The 21,010-nt window shown below is 39.6% G+C and overlaps 1 protein-coding gene across 1 annotated transcript; it reads left to right on the top strand.

Moving 5' to 3' along the window:
- Nucleotides 1–5,168: 5,168 nt before the first annotated feature.
- On the top strand, nt 5,169–19,364 carry TMEM194B (transmembrane protein 194B). Its single transcript, XM_006864071.1, has 8 exons — nt 5,169–5,309; nt 8,159–8,390; nt 8,532–8,604; nt 9,714–9,807; nt 11,677–11,791; nt 14,046–14,271; nt 18,336–18,512; nt 19,241–19,364. Exons 1-8 carry the CDS (start codon nt 5,169–5,171, stop codon nt 19,362–19,364), a joined length of 1,182 nt encoding a protein of 393 aa, XP_006864133.1.
- Nucleotides 19,365–21,010: the final 1,646 nt, after the last annotated feature.

The following is a 21,010-nucleotide window of genomic DNA, read 5'->3' as shown; positions in this document are numbered from 1 at the left end:
AGTAGAAAGCCTCATCTTTCTCCCACGGAGCAGCTGGTAGTTTCGAACCACTGACCTTAAGGTTCGCAGCCCAATTCGTAACCACTACGCTACCAGAGGTAGAGGTAGAAGAGATCAAAACTGAATAGTGAAGTGTCCCTGGAAAATTGCTGAAGAGAGGAGAGATGAAAAGATCTGGTTCTCTGTAAGTAGGCAGTAGACTGTCACAAGCCACTGTCTCATGCCTAGTCTTACTAACCTAACTTGTGGCTTAAAGTTTCCATGGATTTGCCTGGAGCTACATTTGTGACTGGGTTTCTAGTCCCTTGGATGTTTAGGAATTTCTATGTGGTTGGGTTGATTAGCAGGAGGGGTGATAAGATTGGAAGGCAGTCTGAGGACACCATGAAATGTCCTGGCAGTCTGAGGACACCATGAAATGTCTGTGACATTACATACATTGTACAAATTCTACATCAAACAAAGGCTAGAATCCAGTCTAGAGCATTCCAGAGGGGAACCTGGTTGGAAATGTGTGTTTAGTAGTATTTCTGTAGGCATTGGTATTCAGAACAGCCTACGTCAAGACCAAGGTGGAATTTGAGCATGTTTTCTAACCAGAAGATCCCTTACCCAGAATTCACTAATATACCATATAAGAGTAAAACAAAGACAAATGTATTACCACCTCTTGCTTCCCCCTCGTTCAAGGGGTATTATGGGTACAGCTCTCAACCCTCTACTAAGGATCCACTGTTTGTGGGGTGGGGGTAGGGAGAGCTGGAGTCTGTGGTTCCAGAGTAGCCCTCATACTTCCTGTCATGGGTTCTATGGGTAAAGTGGCAATGGCACAGACTGGAAAAGGTGCCCGATTTCATCAGGTTGTCTCAAAGGGAGCGCCAGCGGGCACCTCCTTTGATGATGCTTACTGTTCTGGTAGGGCGCTTATTAAGACTGACCAGGTTTTCACTGGCTAGGCACGCATACTCAAATAACCCACTAATCCTCTCAAATTACAACAAACACAAGACAGGTATTTAATTCAGTGCTTTTTAAATGCTGGGTATAAAACAATGAACATGTATTATTCCCGACTTCATGGGGAGACTAACAGAGTATAAGCTAATAAATACATATGCAATCTGACAAAAAAAAAAAAAAATGCAGAGTAACAAGAAAAGAGACGAAGGTAGTTAGGGTGTACTAATTTAGATAGTGGGGTCAGAGAACGGCCTTCCTGAAAAGGTGACGTTTGAGCAAAGACATAAATTATCGGAAGAAGCAAGTTCTGCCAAAATCTGAGGGAAGTGAGTTGCAAGCCAAGAAAACAGCAAGTATGAGGACTTAAGGCGGAGGTGGGCTTGGCATTTTGAGGAGGAGCTGGAAGGTTGGTGTGGTTGCAGCAGCCGGAGTGGGAGGGAAGTGTAGGAGAGGAGGTCATGGAGATGCACAGGGGCATAAAAGAGAGCACAGATTTTATTAGGGTGGGATGGGAAGTCTTTGAAGGATTTTGAAAAGGTTACTGGTGTACTCTGAGTGATATTTTTTAAAGATTTGTGCTGGGAAAAAACCCTATATGCAAGTGGAGAAAAGGTTGTAGGGGCAGTCATAAGGCAACTCTGGAAGCAGGGAGACCATCTGGAAAGCTATTAAGACCAGTAGGTGCTATCAAGTTGACTGTGCCTCATGTGAGCCCATGGGTATCAGGGTAGAACTGTACTCAGGGTTTTCTATGCTGATTTTGCAGAAGTAGGTTACCAGGCCTTTCTCCTGAGGTGCCTGTTAGTGGACTCCAACCTCCAGTGTTCTGGTTAACAGCCTTGCACACTAACCATTGGCAGGCAGGAGGAGTTCCTTACAATAATCCAATCACAAGAAGACTTGAACACCAGAGAAACATTTACTCTGGAATTCAAATGATTGCACAGTACTGAGATTGTCTAACAGCTTGTTCTTAAGAATTACAGGTATGAAATGATTTAGGAAACCAGATGGAGACAATTTCATGTCAAGGCAGATTTGTTTGCAAAGCTCCGGCCTCACCAAGCGGATATCCCTTCAGCCCACTAACGTGGTTCTGAAGCAAAGGAGTCTGCTAAGAGGGATTTCAGGGAAGAGACCTGGAGGTACAAACAAGACTAGCTGTCAGGGCACACAGAAAGCAGTCTGGGGCTGTTGGGGCCTGGGGTCCTCATGCTCTTCCCATGTCTTGCCCCACTAGAATGGGTTCCTTTCCTACTGTAGGAAAAAACCTTCTCTCCCTTATCGTGGATCTAGAAAGTTCTCAACTCTAGGCCCCATTATAACCCTGGTTCCTGCTGAAACTCTCCACAGGAGGCCATGTGAAGACAGAGCCAGGGATACTGGATGATGGGCCAGGAGACCTTGTTCTCATCTTGCCTCTGCTGCTCACTATCCAAGGGCTTTTACTGAGTTTTAGTATGTTCTGGTATGGCACTGTAGAATAAAAGCTGGACCACATGCCAGTTTGAACCACAAGATTAGCAGTTCAGACTCACTAGTCACTATTTGGAAACCTTGTACAAGGTGGCTATGAGTCAGAACTGACTCCAAAGCACTTAACAACATAACAACAATGTGTTCTCATCTTTGCTTATGTTCTTTCAGGTTTACACTGCCTTCTAAGACATTCATCTTTTCTGTGGTTGGTGCCAACTCTTTTATGTCCTGGGGTTGGCCTTTTCCTTGTGAAGCCCTTGACAAGGAGTCGTTTGCATCTCAGTTATACCTGAGAGTGCACCTCAGCATTCTTGCTTTGTGTTTTGTAGCACTGGTTCTACATTCTCCTGTGTTTAGACAAAGCCATGCAGGAGTGCATTGTAGAATGGTATATGGTACAGAGGTCTTCTAGAGTTTCCTTCTCATGCTATTTTGAGACCTGGGCTCTTGTACAAGAAGACTTAAAAGAATACATGGAAAATTTCCAGTATCTTTCAATTCCATTTCCCCTAGACTTCGAAGTCCTTTCATATTTGGATATCAGACTTTCAAGCTCTGCAAATGTGTATATATAAAAGCTTAAGCATCTCTCCTGACAATGTTAAGACTAAATGATCATACAGTGTCACAGTGGACTGTGCTGGACCTTGATGTCAATTTCCCTGAGGACCCTGGCTTTTATGAAGTTCAATGTATTTCAGGAGGTTGTGAATGTTCACAACACCCTTTTCCAAGTCTGTCATTGCTTTTTCGACAGATTAATGGTACGGATCGTCCTTGCTAGGACAGGAACCTATCTGAGTTTATTCAGTACTAGTCCTTAAATGGATGTAATTGTTGAGTAGTTATTACTGGTTGCCCAATCTTTCCCCAGTTTTAGTGTGGCAGGTTGTTCTTGCTCCAGTTCAGGTTTTTCTGGGGCAACAGCTGACCACATTTTCCTTAGAGGCGTTGACAGGCTGGGTGTAAGGCTCATTTCTGTGTGTGCCCATAAGTGTTCTTCGTTACTCTTTCCTGTTGGACAGATGTAGTGGTGTCACCTCATCTGGGATCCAGAATAATTTAGGACTTTCATCCTGCTTCCCTTCAAGTTTGAATGCAAGGATGGCCACAGAATAAAATGAGGCCCAGTAGTCTTAACTTTCTTGTGTTGGTTACCATATCGACTCTCTGCACAATGCCACACGCACATTGCTCCTCTCTCTGGATACTATATTGTGTTCTAAGATATTGATTATATTATGTTATATATTATATAATACACACACTCGCTTGTGTTCTAACATTTATCTGTAGCCAAATTGCTTCTGAGCTACACCTCCATCTTCACTTAGTTCCACCAGCCAGTCTGCCCAAAACTGAACTCATTTGTCCTTTCCACTCACAAGCTTGCTTCTTCCCAAGTATTTCTTACCGTGGGGAAGGGCCTCACCACCTGTCCACTCCCCAGAAACCTTCATGTCAGCTTCTTGCTCTTCTTCTAATGAATCTCCAAAGTCTGCTGATTCTGCTTTCTAAACACACTGCCATCGGGTTGATTCTGACTTATAGTGAAGCTATAGGCAAAGTAGAACTACTCCATAGGGATTCTGAGGGTGTAAATCTTTATGGGAATAGACCACCTCATCTTGCTCCCACAGAACAACTGGTAGGCTTGAACTGCTGACCTTTTGGTTGGTAGTCTAGTGCTTAACTCATGGTGGTACCACCAGAGTTCCCGTGTTTAATCTATTCTTTCTTCCTTCTCACTACCTTAGTTCATTTCTTGCTTAGATCACTGTGGCTGCCTCCTTAGTGGTTCTGCTGTATTCCTCTCATCTAGTATTCTACACTTCTTAAAGACTGCTCTTTTTAAAACACAAATGTGCTCCTGTTATTCCATCATTGAGCTGATTAGTCTCTGTTCCTGCAAACCCTGCTCTGTGCCTGGAAGCTGACATCTGTGGGCTGCATCATTGGGTTCCTTTGTGCTCTGGCTTCCTGTTGGGTTTGACCAATGAGAGGCACTGACAGAAGGGTGGGAGAAAGAGGTTGAGGTTCTAAATACCCTCACCCGCCATTCCACTGAACTTCTGACTATGTTCTATTAGATAATCATTCTTCTAGCTCCAGTAACATCAAGTCCTCCCCTGTCCATTTCAGGTTGATGATATTAAAGACTTCCTGCCTTTGCTCATTCCTGGGACTCTCACCCATCTGTCCACATCTCCACTGAACCTTTTTCAGTTAAACCCTGAGTGTTCAACAGTTTTCTGCCGAGACTGATTCTTCCCTAAAGTCCTTCAATGCTCTGCTTTCAGGATTAGTTCTACTCCTTACCTTCTGGCTTCAGGTGTTGAAATGTCCTCATGTATTCTCTACATTCCATCTCTGTGGATGGCTTACTTACATGGTTTCTCTCATCTCCATGATTTTGTGCACACTTCCTACCAGCTTCCATCTCATTATCTCCTACTTCTTCTCTTAGTGTTCTGCTCACACGTCAGCCTTCCTGTGAAGCCACTCTCCACTTTCTCTCCACTCCATGATGAAAAAAGGGCCTGTTTTCTGTGCTCTTATAGTGTCTCCCATATGTCATATGTGTATTAACACAGGATTGTCTGTCTCCTGCTAAATAGAAATGACATGTCGAAGATCTTGTGGGTCACAGAAATCTAAAACTGCAAACATTATCCTTGTAGACAAAATTAATTAAAAGATCAGAGTCTGCACAATTAAATATTTAAGAAATGTGTTATTTTTTCCTTCTTTCAGTTCCGAGGTGTAAAGTTTTAAAGGAAATGGATTTAATTAAAAGTTATGAGTCTGTCTGTTACTGCTACAATCAACATATCCAAATGACATGGAAATACATATGGTCAACTGTACAGGTAAGAAAGTAAATCACGTCTTCTTGTTGTGGGCTGTCTAGACGGTTCTAACTCACAATGAACCTGTCTTGAGTTTCCTAGGTTGTAAATTTTCACAGGAGCAGAAAGCCTCAGGTTAAAATTAAAAGGAACTCGTTCAAAAATAGAAAGTAGGTTTTGCATGTCCTAGAGCTATGTGTGTTTCAGTATGAAGGCTGATACACACACGATGACGCACATAAATTCAGTGGCAATGGATGAGTCTTGATGGCACAGGGGTTAAGTACTCAGTTGCTAGCTTCAAACCCACCAGTTGCCTCAATGTAGAAAGGCGTGGCAGTCTGTTCCCTTAAAGATTGTTGTTGAGGCTAAATGCCTTCAAGTTGGTTCCGACTCATAACGACCCTGAATAAGGGTTTCTGAGGAGCGGCTGGTGAATTGGAACTGCCAGCCTTGCAGTTTACACTGATCTTGCTGTGCAGTGCATTATCCCAGAGACCCACACCAGGACTTCCCCTTAAAGATGACAGCCGTGGAAACGTTTTGGGGCCGTTCTGCACTGTCCTATAGGATCACTATGAGTCGGAATCTCCTCGATGGCAATGAGTTTGATTTGTTGTTATTTTATTGTCTAAAATGGGAGGGGATATTAATTTTTCCCTACTTGCTGATGAAAATAAAAGACTGTAGCCTTCATTATGAATTGCAGCTCAAAATCAAGAAAATAAAAGTCTTCACAACTGGACCAATAAATAACATCATGATAAATGGAAAAAAGATTGACATTGTCAAAGACTTCATTTTGCTTGAATCCACAGTTGATGGTTATGGAAGCCACAGCCAAGATATCAAACTACGCATTGCATTAGGCAGATATGCTGCACATGATCTCTTAAAGTAAAGAGCAAATCTATTAGTTTGAGGACTAAGGTGTGCGTGAACCAAGACATGGTGTTTTCAGTTGCCTCATATGCATGCTATAGTTGGATAGTGAATAAGGAAAACTGTAGACGAATTGATGCATTTAAGTTATGGTGTTGGAGAAGAATAGTGAAAGTACCATGGACCACCAGAACAAACAAATTGGTGTTGAAAGAAATACAGCCAGAATGCTTCTCAGAAGCCAAGATGCACATGTTATCAGGAGGCATCAGTCCCTGGTGAAGGACATCATATTTGGTAAAGTGGAGGTTCAGCCAAAAAAGAGGGAGACCCCCCCAACAAGATGATTGGCACAGTGGTGGCAACAGTGGACTCAGGAATAATAACAGTTGTGAGGATGGCACAGGATCAGGCAGTGTTTCATTCTGGTGTGCATAGAATCGTTATGAGTTGGAACTGACTTGATGGTATTTAACAACCCCTACCCAAGCCAGTCCAAATAAATATGCCATCTAAGTGTGCGGTGCTGTGGATTAATACGCTAGACTGCAAGACTGGTTTGAACCACAAGGTTGGCGGTTCAAGCTCATCATCCACTCCTTGGAAACCCTATCCAGGGTCGCTATGGATTGGAACTGACTCGACTCAGTAGCACTTCACAACAACAAGTGAATATAGTGGACTTGCTGTTCAAACATCCAAGGTCAAGGAAATACCCACCCTCCTACTTTCCAAAATAATTGCTATCCCAGTCTCCTCCATTAAAAAGTGTTTGGTGTTACCTCTGATCTAAAGTAAGACCAGATGATTGTTGTTTCCAACAGCCTAGTACTTTCCTTCAGCATTCAACAGATGTGTATTGAGCAAATGCTGTGGGTTAGGAACTGTACTAGGTTCTCAGGATACATCAGTGAAGAAAACAGAATCCCTTTGTATATTTACATTCTCGGGAAAATACAAACAGATACTAAACCATAAATGTAACAAAGAAGAAAGTTAAAAAACCTAGTAAGAGTATGAAAAAGGAAAATGCAGAGTAGGATAACGGGGATTAAGATATAGGATGCAAGTTGAAGTGTTAAAACAATGGTCAGGGTTGTTTTCACTGAGAAGGTGACATTCGGGAAAAATTTCAAAGAAGTGATGAGTTACCCAAGAGGCTGTCTGGGAAAAGGGTATTCATTCTAGGCTGAGTTTTGCATCATGATGGCACATGATGTAACATCTGTATCCTTACTGATGATACAGTTAGTAGTCTGCCAGCTATTGCTCTCTGCCTCAGCCCTTTTCACATGTGTCCTGACTAGAGTAGCTTGCTCAAAGAGTGAGTGAAATCAACCACAACCCAGGAAGAAACATTCACTTTCAAAAGTGGGTGTTTGATCCCACAGGTTCATTCCTGGGATCAGACCATTACTTCTGAGTATTCTTTACTCAGACAACCATGTTGTTGTCAGGTGCCATCGAGTCAGAACTGACTCATAGTGTCCCCATGCACAGCAGAACGAAACAATGTCTGATCCTGGGCCAAACTCACTACCGCTGTAACACTTAACGCCATCAGTGATGCCATCTGGCTGATCCATCTCGTTGGGGGTCTTCCTCTTTTTCTCTGACCCTCCATTTTACCCAACATGACATCCTTCTCCAGCGACTGTTCTCTCCTGACAATATGTCCAAAGTATGAGAGACGAAGCTTAGCCATCCTGGCCTCCAAGGAGCACTCTGGCTGCACTTCTTCCAAAATAGATCTATTGGTTCTTTTGGCAGTCCATGGCACTTTTAGTATTCTCCTCCAACACCACAACTCAAAGGCATCAATTCTTCTACGGTCTTCCTTATTCACTGTCCAGCTTTCACATCCATATGAGGTTATTGAAAATACCATGGCTTGGGTCAGGCGCACCTTAGTCCTTAAGACAACCATAGGTTTCCTTTATTCTAAAAAGTCTTTTGTGTTTATTGTTTTGTTTGTTCTTGTTTTGTAGGTAAAGATTGTCAGTCCAGGTTTGTTCCACATTGTAGATATCACAGAAAGACATAATTGCCAGTATCCAGAAAACATTTTATCTTTTATCACATGTGTGATTCATAACTTGTGGATGCCAAAGCAGTCTAATGAAATAACCATAATCATCAATCCATATGGAAAGCCTATATGTTTCTCTGTGATACCTCTTGACAAGATATGTCTGTATACAATAAGAGTGAATCAAAACAGTAAGTCTGTTTTTTATTATACTTCATTTTCTTAATTCATTTTTTTCTGGGGTGACATTTCAATAAGTTGATTTTTTTTTCCCCCTAATACTGCACTGACACAAAAATCTTTGTTTCTCTCTTTTTTGTCTTTTACCCTAGTCGTGGATTTCAAGCTATTCCTTGTGTTTATAGCAGGCATTTTCCTTTTCTTTTATGCAGAGACCTTAAGTCAGTAAGTATTCATTTTTACTTTCTTAATTTTGTAACTGCAAAGCAGTTGAGGACATTTTTGACCATACACTAAATATTTCCACACGGCTGTGCATTTGGACTATTAACCACAAGGTCGATGGTTCCAACCATCAGCTGCTCCTTGGAAAATCTATACGGGGTTGCGATGAGGCGGAAGTGACTTAATAGCACTTAACAACAAGAATGTGCATTTGTAGTTCTTGTTTACAGCCTCTTGCTTTAGGTTTTGCAGGCAATGAGAGTGCTCAATAAACCTGCAAAAACAATAACAGTTATTTGTATAGCATGATCTTGTATATGTTACAAAGTGCATACGTTACAAAATGCATGATTATACTTCATTGGCATACATTATATGGTTTGATCATACTACTGTGTGAACTCTGTATGACTGTTCTCATATTATAGATGAAAAAGACAATATCCAGCATTACACAATTGTTTCTGGCCACGGCCAAGGTTTAAACTCAGGTTTTCTGATGCCAGAGTCTTGCTCTTTCTATAACATTAAAACTGCTTACTCACTGTATGTCTCTAATGCAGAAGGTTGAATTTAACAAACATGTCATGAAAACAATATTCTGATATTTTGCTTTTAAAGTTTCTCATAGAAAAAGGAAGCTTTTTCCAATAACATTTTACTTCTTAGCTTGCTTGTGTGAGTTAGTACCCAACATTTGCTGACTATTCTTAACTTGATTCATTTCTTTCTTTCCTCAGAATACAATGAAGTGAATTTCATGTTATCCATGGTCTTAATAAACTGTACAATGTGTACATGGCACGTGCCTGCTGAGTGACGGTGTCCAGTGATCACTGTTGAATCAGACTCTGAATAGATAGATAGTACTTGAAAACAGTACTTGAAATTTATGGTAAATAGTTTTCCATAAAACATTCTGTTCTGAGTTAGTGGAAGACTATTTACCATAATTTTCAAGTACTGATTTCATTTTTTAAGAGTACATAAGAGTTATTAGAGTTGCCATATTAATATTTTTTATTTTTACTGTCATTGGGTTAGACATGTTTTTAATACTTTAAGTGCTACATGGCATTTAAATAGTTTTTATCTGCTTGTCTTCACAGAAGCCCTATTTTCTATTACTTTTCGGGGACTGTGCTAGGTGTTCTGATGACATTTATCTTTGTCCTGCTGTTGGTAAAAAGGTTCATTCCAAAGGTGGGCATCTTATATGCAAATGATTAAACATGAAAACTGTCATCTCATGAATATGAAAAATGTATCAAATTGCTTTGAATTGATTGACAGCTCCTAATTCAAGCTATGAGAGTAAGTTAAAAAGTATTGTTACAAAATCATTGAAACCTTTATTAAACAGAAATATCAGAATGGGAAACTTATTTCTATACGTGTCCCCCATCTAAGTCTGTACACTTCTGAGGGCAGTGTTACCATCTCTCCAGCCCTTCCCCAGAGAATTCTGTGCTCTTCAATTTACACCATATCAAAATTTTGGCATTGTGGAAGGACTCAAATTGCTTTCCTTTTACATGTTTTTTTTGTATTGGGGGAACATAAAGAATCTGAGGGATGAGATCAGAGCTGTAGGGTAGATGGGACAAGGTTTCCCAAGGAAATTCTCATACGACAGCCTTCGCTACCCTCAAAGAATATGCAGGAGTCATGATGGCAGAAAAGTCCTCGACGCAGCTTTCCTAACCTTCTTCTCAACAGAGTTTTCAATATTCTTAAAATTTCTTCCTATTAAAGTTCTAGTGATTGCTCTGTGTCCATCAGAAAAATCCATCAAGGTTACCCCTTTGGAGTCCAAAAAGCAGTTGCCATAACCTTCTGACTTGAATTTAACTGGTCAGCAGATAGCCTTGGAAACTGCTGTTTTGATTGGACCTTTTTATTGAAGGCACTCTAATGAGTCTAAGACAAGTGACATAAGTCGTTAGCATGTGTTCACCGATCACAGAGACATGTTTAATCACGGTTGTTTGGGATAAACCCATGCACGTGTGAACTGAGAACCTAGTAGCAATACTTATTTGACTTACTCTTGTATATTCTTTTATTGTCTACATTGATTTTAAGTCTTTTTCTAAAGATTCCATTTTAGTTGTTACTAAATATAGGCTTAACTAAGTATTAAGGTTTGGTGATGTTTTTGGGTTTTTTTGAGACATTTTTATTTCCTTTGTAATGTGCTGCACATGGGTTAAACATTGCACTGCTAACCAAAAGGCTGGTGATTTGAATCTACGAAGCTGCTCAGTGGAAGGAAGATGAGAAGTCTGCTTCTGTAAAGACCTATAGCCTTGGAAACCCTATGGAACCGTTCTACTCTGTCTTACAGAGTTGCTGTGAGTTGGAATTGACTCAGCAGCAGTAGGTGTGAGTGCTGTCGTGTTTACCACTTGCCTGCTAATTAAAAGATCAACAGTTTGAATGACCAGCTATTCCAAGGAAGATATGCCAATCTGCACAGTCCTACTCAGTCCTATTTGGTCACTGTGAGTCCTAATCTATTCCATGGCAATGGCTTGGTCTGGGAACATGTTTCTACTTGGAGTGATAGGAGCTGAGTCTATGCTGAGTGGAGATTTCTCTTCTCTTGCATGACACTGAACTATCAGGGCCTTGAATTACAGCATTGCCACATCTAGGAATTTCTGTATTAGCTTTCTGAAACACCTTCAGTAAAATAATGCCCTGCATTTAGTTCAGGATAAATAAATATTAATTCATGATGATAATGTTGCAGTTAGATGATAACTCTAAGACTTGCAATGCAGCATTATTTTGAGGTAAATTGATTCTTTAGAGCAGTGCTTCTCCAACTGTAATATGGATGCAGGTCATTAGGGAGCTTGTTAAAATGCACATTTTGCTTTAGTAGTGGACTGAGAACCTGCATTTCTCACAAGCTTCCAGGTAGTGTCAAGCTAGTTGGTGGACCACACTGTAAGTAGTGAGAATACTAACAAATAATCCAAAAGGTTTATTTGTTTACTTCAACTTTTATAAAAGTAAATGAACCAAAAAAAAAAAAATGTGTTGTTTATTTTCTCCCATGCACAGTATAGCACGTTTGGGGCTTTAATGGTTGGTTGTTGGTTTGCTTCAGTTTACATTTTAAGCCAGTTGATGGAAGATCTGAAGTGGCTGTGGTCTGAAAGCAGAATTTATGTATTAGGTAGGTAAATTTTTCTAAAAATGCTTTCTATTTTGGTAAAGCTGAAAAGTACAACTAGAAGCATTATTTTGATAGAGCTTCTCTCCAGCATTTCAATGTCCAGAATTGTACTCTTAAAAGTACGATTTTACTTACTTTATTCCCATAGTTGGTGACTTTAGCTCATTTGAAAACATTTTCCTATGATGTCTTTCTTATTCCTGTAGTAATGATCAAAAGAACAAGACTGTCTCTTTGACTACATACGCTTCTGAATTGTGGTCAAGTTCTTACCATAACTTGTAAAAAATTCTCTAAAACGTGGCTCTCCGGTTTTTCTTCTTAGTTAGTATGAAAGGTAAGAAATCATAAATAAAATGACAAAAGAAAACGTGTCTTCAGAAACAGGGAAGCTCATTCTCCTTATTTTGTTAAACCTCTCATTCTCCTTATTTTGTTACAAAAGCAAGACATCTTTTTATTATTGTTGTTGTATAGCTGGAACCTAACAACAACAACAGATAGCTAGAAAATGGGAGAGTTGATTTTCTCCTTATCCCTAAACTTTTCACAAAAGATCCAACACATCATAAAAGCAATTAATGTTTATGCTTGACGATTTTATGTTTACAGCTCATTTTATTGAGCTGTAAAAATGCTAAAGCATTTTTTAAATAAATCAGTCATTATGATATATTCCCCTAAATATTTCATTGTTGTTGTTAAGTGCAGTCGATTCAGTTCTGATTCATAGCGACCCTATATAGGGTTTCCAGAGTGATTGATGGATTTGAATCACTGACCTTGTGGTTAGTAGTCCAGTGCTTACCCTACAACACCACACAAAGACTTCATTATGCATCTCTATAAAACAAGGGCATTTTCCTATATAGTCAGAATAATAATCAAATTTAAGAAAATTATTTAAGGACATAAATTCACCTATTTATATTGTCCATGCCATATTAGCATTTCTTATGGTCCCTGGTAGCACAGTGGGTTACAAAGTTGGGCTGCAAATTCAAGATCAGCAGTTGAAATCTACCAGCTGCTCTGTGGGAAAAAGATGAGGCTTTCTGCTCCTGCAAAGATTTATAGTCTTGGAAACCTTATACAGGGTCACTGTGAGTCAGAACCGACTCAGTAGCACATACCACCATCACCACTACCACCATTAACACTTCCCAATTGTCCTTTACAAATGATTTGTATAAGCTAGGATACAGTCTACAACAACATTTTGCATCTATTATGTCCCGTAAGTCTCTTTTTACTTCATAACAGTTCATTTTTTACTAGTGATATGCTGAAGAAACCAGGATATTGTCCTCTAGAATGCCCCACTTTCTGGCTGCCTCTGATGACTTCTTTGTGGCATAATATAACTCTTCCTCTCTCTTCTGTCTCCTAGAAAGTAGTTCTGAGTCTTGCTTAGATACAAATTCAACACTTCTGGTGGAACACATAAGAAGTGATCTGCACTTCACACTGGATCACAACCAGAGTCACAGAGTAGCCTTAGCGCTAGTCAGAGAGACAGGACACTGGATTGAAGGGAGATAACATGATCCTGCACTGGAAATTTCCTTTTATGAGCAGCAAATGAAAATAAGAAATAGGGCTTATAGCAGACGATGGCATATGCCAAGGGTTTCTCCTCATCAAAGCAATCATGCCTATATAGGACAGTAGGCAGAAAAACAGAGATACAGAGATGTCATAATAATTTCCTATTATAAACTGTCATTTCTAATAGAGTATAATTATTACAAAAGTCAGTCGTTGTCTTACATGGCACTGAGAACTAACGGTGGCTCTGTAGAATAAGCACTGACTGAACCACAAGGTTGGACATTCAAGCCCACAGCTGCTCCTCAGGAGAAAGATGAAGCTTTCTGCTCCCACAAAGTCTCAAAACCCTATACATAGGGTCACTATGAATCGGGACCAGCTCCACAGCACCTCCAGCTATGTTTTAGACACCTAGTCTGGCACCGTAGGGTCAGCATGGAACTGTGAACCACACAAGATCGGCAGTTGAGATCCACAAGCTGCTCCTCAGAAACCCTATATAGATAGGGTTGCTATGAGTTTTAACCAACTTGACAGAACTTAACAAAAAGAACAACATATAATTTTTAACCTTGTTTTCTTAGGAGAAAAAAATGAAGGCTTTGTGATGCATTCTTAGCTTTAAGTCAAGGTTCTTCCAAGTTTTACACATTAACTTCTCAAGCTCAAGGTCATGTGAGTTTATATTCTTCTGCTTTTACAGGCTATATCTTCATAGTTGGGTTTTCCAGCTTTGCTGTTTGTTACAAACATGGACCCCTTGTTGACGAAAGGAGCAAAAACCTTCTGACATGGGTGCTGCAGCTTCTCTCGCTGCTTCTCATCTATTCCGGGACCTCCGTGCCTCAGTTTGCTTACACCGTGATGATCCTCATCTGCTGCTCGAGCAGACTGCACTACCTAGTGAAAGCGTTCCATTATGTGAGCTGGTGCGCATCTTTCTTTACTTTCATCTAGTAAATTGACATTTAATGTCTGGGCTTGTTACTTGGAGGAATTTGGGGGCATCCCATATTTAATCTCCTATTTAACTGTATAAACTGCAGTTTTTACTATGAGAGAGAGAAAGGAGAGATAAGTAAGAACCTGACCCCATTTCCATATCACAAATGCTTCAGAGGTGCACCACTAATACTAGATAATTACAACTGACCTGTTGTTATTAAGTGTTATTGAGTTGTTTCCAGCTCATGGTAATCTTGTATAGTATTTCCAAGGAATGGCTGGTGGATTTGAGCTGCCGATCTTGTGGTGTGCTTATCCTACAGTGCCACACCAGGGCACCAAAATCCATGTAGAAAGTATTTAAATCAGAGACAAAATTTCTTGGGCTTTGGGTTGCCTAAAACTTCTGTTTTCATTCTGCATTTCCTGGCATTGGTGCCAAAGGATGTTTTAGTGTTATGTGTTATATTTATGAGCTGAGACTTTGGAACTGAAATGAATCATAAATTGTATTTAGGATTTTCTTCTCTTGTATTTTAAGTGAAGGCCTCAGCCCTTTGAAACTACAGAAAGAAACACAATTTATTGTTCATGAGTCTCCTCAGTATTCAGTGCAAGCATCTGCTTTTGTGTTAGGTGCACAGGTGAAAGAGCTGGTCCTTGAGCTGTACTTCGTAGAGACAGAGACATAAATTTCTGTATCTTTACTGCAGAGAATGTTCAGGAAAGCTTACTTTGAGGACATGGTATCGGACGGAATCTTGAAGAATGAATCAAAATAGCTGGGTGGGTAGATGGTGTAAGAACCTTATTGACAGGGGGAAACCCAGCTTGGTACCATCATGAGGCAGACAGTGTTGTTAATGCAGCCAGCTAGGTGTGGAGGCCTCACAGTCATCTTAACGAGTCTATTCAGATCCTGTACACAGTGGGAAGCTACACATCATGAGCTTTTGTTAGCTTCATCTGCTGCCCAGACAGAAAGATACTCTCTAGGCAAGGAGATGATCTTGAGGATTTAGGGAAATTCTACAGTCCAGCTTAATCTAAAAGAGGGCAATTACTATATAGCTTAAGTTAAAAATTTTAATATTTTTTCTGGTTAAAAGTTACATAATAATAAAGACTATCTGGTAAGTCAAGTAGATATGACTCTTGTCATAAGGGAGGATGGGCTCTTTGGCTGGAAAACTTGAATTGTTGATTAGAATGTGAATTCTTACAATCTCCATGTTGACAACTAATCTAATTAAAAGTGAAAATACGTTCTATAAGCAAAAGGTAAATCAGATACCAAGGATATCACTGACCAGCTGGTGCAGAGCGTGGATAGATGTAAGAGATGAGGAGAGGGAAGTGGGATGGTGGAAACCAGTCCCAGGCATTGCTGTTGCCCAGGCAGGAGTTAATGAGACCTTGGAGTCAGGCAAAGAGACCAAGGGCTGGAAGAGGAAGTTAATAAATGTTTTAAGAGATAAATTGGCTCTGAGGGAACAGGAATTTTTTGGAAACTGGAAGTTTCTGGGTCTGGTGACTATGTATATGACACTGTCTCAGAGTGAAAATACACCACTGACAGGACGGGGCACCTGTCGGAGGAGGAGCCTAGAGGCTGCAGGGACTGGTCAGGGGGGTTCATGCTGGCTGATTCTCTCTTTGCCCTGCCCACCAGAAGCCTGCAGCAACCACGATTACCCAGGGCTGCCTCCTCGAGGCCTCTGGCTCTGTGGCCTAAGGACCTAGGATAGGCTTCCTCCTTCCTTCTGTTTATCCATCCAACTGCCCTGCCAAGAGCAAAGATCCTTTTTAAGTAGGGGAAGAGGTGTAAAATGTCAACTAGATAACTTGTGATTTTTAAAAATTTTTAGTGGAGAGTGGTGATAATGTGCAAGGGAAAATGAATATCTTTTTCTGGTTAAAAGTTACATAATAATAATGACTATCTGGTAAGTATTCATTATAAAATTCTTCACTTGGCAAGATGGAACATGAGTGGTAGGTAGTTTTATCATGACATAGAACATTTGAATGTTTTATTCCATCTATTAAGTTACTCCTTTCAGACTTCCTTGGCCCGATACAACATTCAGAGATATCTTTGAATGATTAGATTATGTAACTATTTGATTGTATAGAATGATCAAATGGAAATCTATTGAGTTTTTTTTTTTTCATTAAAGTGATCACAATGTAGAATTTCCTGTGTATTCTGTTAGCATGAAAGCAATAATCAAAAGATGCTATACCTAACCTTTTCACTTGTCTAGTGAATAATGATATGAAGAATTAGGGGATGACACAATTTTATAGGTTAAATAATAAACCCAAGAAATAATACTTTGATTTTGTATAGTACTTACTAGTTTGCAAAGAACTGTTTACATATACTTTTAAAATAATAAATTAAAGTTGCTGTTTGGATAAAATCTTTATTACACTTACAGCTCACTGTGCTAAGTACTTTATATATAATACCATATTTAATTAGTACAGTAACACCAGGAGATGGGTATTAGTATGTTCATTTTTTTTTCAGATGGGCAGAGTGAGACTCAGAACTTCTAAGGAATTGCCCAAGCTCACACAGTGAGTGAACCTCAAAGCTGGGTCTTTACCCTGGTCCTCTGGTTGAGGGACTAGAATGTGTCCTCTCCAGGGAAACTATATCTGTTGTTGTGTGCCTCCGGATTAATTTCACCTCATGACAGAGAAGAACACTCATAGTGTTTCCTAGGCTGCAATCTTTATGGAAGCAGACCAGCAGGTCTTTTCTCCCATGGAGCCACTGGTGAATTCAAACTGCCAACCTTTCTGTTAGCAGCCAAGCTTTTAGCCAGTGCACCCCCAGTGCTCTTTAAACCATATCTAGGCATTCAAAAATTTAAAAGGGAATACTGTTTAGTAGATCCCTAATTCAGCTTATTAACTATCAAATGAACTTTAAAAGATAAAATAACAATGTTTCAGGTCCCAATCCTCAATATAATATATTTAAAACAGAAAACTCATGTTAATTCTAATGTTTTTTTAGATTTGGGAATCTCTGATTGAAATAAATCTAAAACTATTTAAAAACTCATTGATAAATGTAACTTAATTTTAAAATATCATCATTATTACTGCTTTTAAGGAATTATTCCCTTTGGAATTTTCCTGGTTAGAAAAAAAATATTCCAGTCACGAGCCCCTTGTTATTTGGGGAAGGAAGGGTAATGATAAATTACTGTACATAAAACACCCTGTACAATATTTACTCCCTGTCTCTAGGATTAGAGACAGCAACCTCACCACTAGGTGGAAGCGATATCCCACAAATGTTCTGGCTTTTCAGTCTAGGGAGTAAGTGGTGAGTGATTCCACTGGGTCTCTTTTAACAGAAATCTCCAAAGGCTTGCTTTAATTGTTAAGTGCTGTAGAGTTGGTTCCGACTCATAGTGACCCTGTATAGAGTTTCCAAGGAATGCCTGGTGTGTTCATGCTAAGGAAATCAGCAGACCAAGCATAAAGAAGCCTGACTTTTAACTGTGTGTTTAGAAATCATTGAAGAAGAAAAATACAGCTAGTATTACCAAATGTCCATTTTTAAACACCTTAGAACATAACATCAGTTATGTTAATCTAGGAAAAGCAAAGTGTACTATTAGTTCCAAACTATAGATTCTACAGGGAGTCTCTGGTGGCTCTAACAATTAAGCACTGGGTTACTAACTAAAGGTTCACAGTTTGAACCCACTCACAGGTACCTTGGAAAAAAGGCATGGGACTCCATTTCTGCAAGGCCACAGCCTTGAACGTCTTATGGTGTGCATTTCTACTCTGAAACATGTGAGGTCACCATGAGTGGTAGTTGACTTGCTTGTGACAGGTTTTATAGGTTCTGTATACTCAGACAGGAAGGATAACAGCAGTACAAAAGTAAATGTATTATATAAAGGAAATTTTAAAAAAGCACTACTCTGCTACCTAAGAGATACATTTCTATAAATCTTATTAAATTGAGCAATCAAATATGATCAGGAATTTAGGAACTAAATACTGCATGTTTTAGGAAAATGAAGAGCTGGTTTACATCAGAAAAACTGGTGGTTAAATTTCTTACTGATGAAGAATACAGGGAACAAGCTGATGCCGAAACGGCCCGTGCTCTGGAGGAACTGCGCCAAGCCTGCAGAAGGCCCGACTTCCCATCCTGGCTGGCTGTTTCCAGACTCAAGGCTCCTACAAAGTAAAAGCGCACTTACTTGTTCATACACCTGGTTCAGTTGCTAGAATCACAGCATAGCTAAGAATTATTTGGAAGATAATCTAGTGGTGTGGTAGGGATATTTCAGATTAGAGACAGACAACTTCCCTGGGCCAGAGACAATGGAGAAGGAGTTCCTGTTTTCTTCCATTTTCTTGTGCAAGAGATGTAACTGCTGATGTCAGATTAACTGTTGATCTGCTGGGTTTTCTTAATAGAGAAGTCCATAAAGATAGCGCTTATTAGTGGAAGAGAACGGTGGCATGGGATACATAACTTATTTCTTATTCTGGTGTAGAAAACTCTTTAAATTCACCAACAAAGACATTCCCATCTTCATAAATCAGTCCAAATACCAGTGCCCTCTAATAAAAGATCAAAGGGCAAAAGTACTGTCAGTAATCATAGCAATAATAATAACAAATCAAGACTAGTGAAAAAAAAAAAGACATGGAAGTAGTAAGCAGGCATGGGCTCCTTTGGCGACACCAAGTATGTCTAAGTCAGCCTCCTCCACCCTCTGAATAGCTGTCTCTTGGAGGATCACATACACCAGTCTCAGTTTTCTGCCCACTGTGTAAATGCCATCCTCTATTGACTCAAAGTCAAATTTAATTAAAGGAGATAAGTATCAAGGGAACATGTTGTCATCCACATAACATTTGTCTGTGATAATAAGAGTTTTTTTTTTTTTTTTTTTAATTTATTAGATTTGCAGACTTTGTTCTTGGAGCAAACCACTTGTCCCCTGAAGAAATCCATCTGCATGAAGAACAGTATGGCCTTGGGGGTGCCTTCTTGGAAGAGCAGCTCTTTAACCTGAGCACTACTTGAAAGAGCCGCTTGCAAGTTAAATTCATTCTAGACAAGGAAGTGGGTAAAGAGTGGGAACCTATTAAAGCTGGCCAGAACTGTTCTGGGGAACAGTGGTAAAAGCATTTGCTGTGGAGAAAAATTAAGTCATACTGGAAAGAAAAAGGAAATTATATTGAACTAACCTAATTCTTGGCAAGTTCTGCTTACTGTGCTGCAGATGACCACCATGATTCTGTGACAGTCATTCCCACTTGCCTTGAATGAAACAAGGAACTTTCACTAGGAACAAGGGAGCTGTGTTTTTCCAGGAGCCAGTTAGCATGAACAGGTGCTTTGTCAACACCAGTCCTTTCAATCCTCTCAGTCAGTCTGCAAAACCTGCATCAAAGGGCCAACCTGGCTCTTCCTGCATTTCATCAGTGTAAGTTCTGGAAGAGACCAGAGAAATGTGGGCCCCAGAGTATAGTCTACGGAATTCTAATAGATGTTCATAAAGGAATTCTGAGGTCAACTAAGTTTGATATAAAGTGAAATATCAATCAAAACCTTTAATATTGCTAATGCACATCATGAATCTCCTTGAGGGAGATGCAGTTGGCAGCAGGTTCCAGTTTAATCTGTCCACAGAACCCTTTGTCATTAGATACATTCCTTGGAAAATGCTAATCTATTTCTATTCCTTCCTTTTACTGATAAAGGAATTGAGGTTTGGGGAGATTACATAAGACCATAAGGTTCTAGAGCCCTTTATGTCTCCCCCATACTCATACAGACAAGACATTTCTTTAGCATCAAACCAAGGAGCCATCTGTGCACAGCCTTGAGTCCCACTACTGGGGAACCAACTATTTAATAACTGTGATAAAGAGAACCATTTCATAAAATCATTTGTATCAGATTTATATATATATATATACAAAGATTAAGAATTAAAATTACTTCCTATATTTTTTATATGATGAAATTGAATAGCTGTCTATTCAATTTCATAGCTGTCTCTATGATGAAATTGAGCCTATATGTCTATATGATGAAATTGAGCCTCTTGTGATATCCATTTAAAACGATTTTCTTGCAAAGGACAAATCTTTTTTGATACTAAACTCCAGAATGAAATGAAGGATGAAATGTTTGTCTTGACCCTGTAGAAAGGAGACCAAAACACAGGTCTGAATAAAGGAAACATGGCAGAATCGTCTAAAAGTGAACATGTTGTTGATAGATTCCCTTCAGAATCAAACTCTTTTTTTTTTTTTCCGCTCTCTGATGGGATCAAAGGGATAGAGGCATTCTGAAGAATCCCTTTTATTATAAGGGACAAAGAGGGAATGGCAGACTGAGAATTAAGGCATTCTTGCTTTCCTGAGCTACATTTATTAAGATTTTCCCAAAATGTTGTGTTAGCATGTAATTATCACCATCATTTAGAACTTTTCATAAGACCAATTTTCAAGTATTTCCTCTTTGAAGTGGAATATCAGTGTTTTACAGGTCTCTTTGCATTGTAATATTAGGAGCTTAGTTCTCCCCTACCCCTACCTAAAGTGCACTCAATTAAGGTCTGTACCTTTATATGTTGTTGTTATTATTAAGTGTTGTTGAGTCAGTTCTCACTCATAGAAACCCTGTGTAGGGTTTACGAGGAATGGCTGCTGGGTTTGAAC

The sequence above is a fragment of the Chrysochloris asiatica genome, unplaced genomic scaffold (genome assembly GCF_000296735.1).
Source record: "Chrysochloris asiatica unplaced genomic scaffold, ChrAsi1.0 scaffold00059, whole genome shotgun sequence".
NCBI classification, from domain to species: Eukaryota; Metazoa; Chordata; class Mammalia; order Afrosoricida; family Chrysochloridae; genus Chrysochloris; species Chrysochloris asiatica.
The sequence above is the reverse complement of the archived record's forward strand: the minus strand, read 5'-3'. Positions and strand labels throughout refer to the sequence as shown.

What these genes read in the sequence shown, in the direction of transcription:
- TMEM194B (XM_006864071.1), top strand. Translation starts at nt 5,169, where the DNA reads ATGTGTTATTTTTTCCTTCTTTCAGTTCCGAGGTGTAAAGTTTTAAAG. An exon ending in ACATATGGTCAACTGTACAG is followed by an intron (nt 5,310 to 8,158) that starts GTAAGAAAGTAA and finishes CTTGTTTTGTAG; the next exon opens with GTAAAGATTGTCAGTCCAGG. An exon ending in AATAAGAGTGAATCAAAACA is followed by an intron (nt 8,391 to 8,531) that starts GTAAGTCTGTTT and finishes CTTTTACCCTAG; the next exon opens with TCGTGGATTTCAAGCTATTC.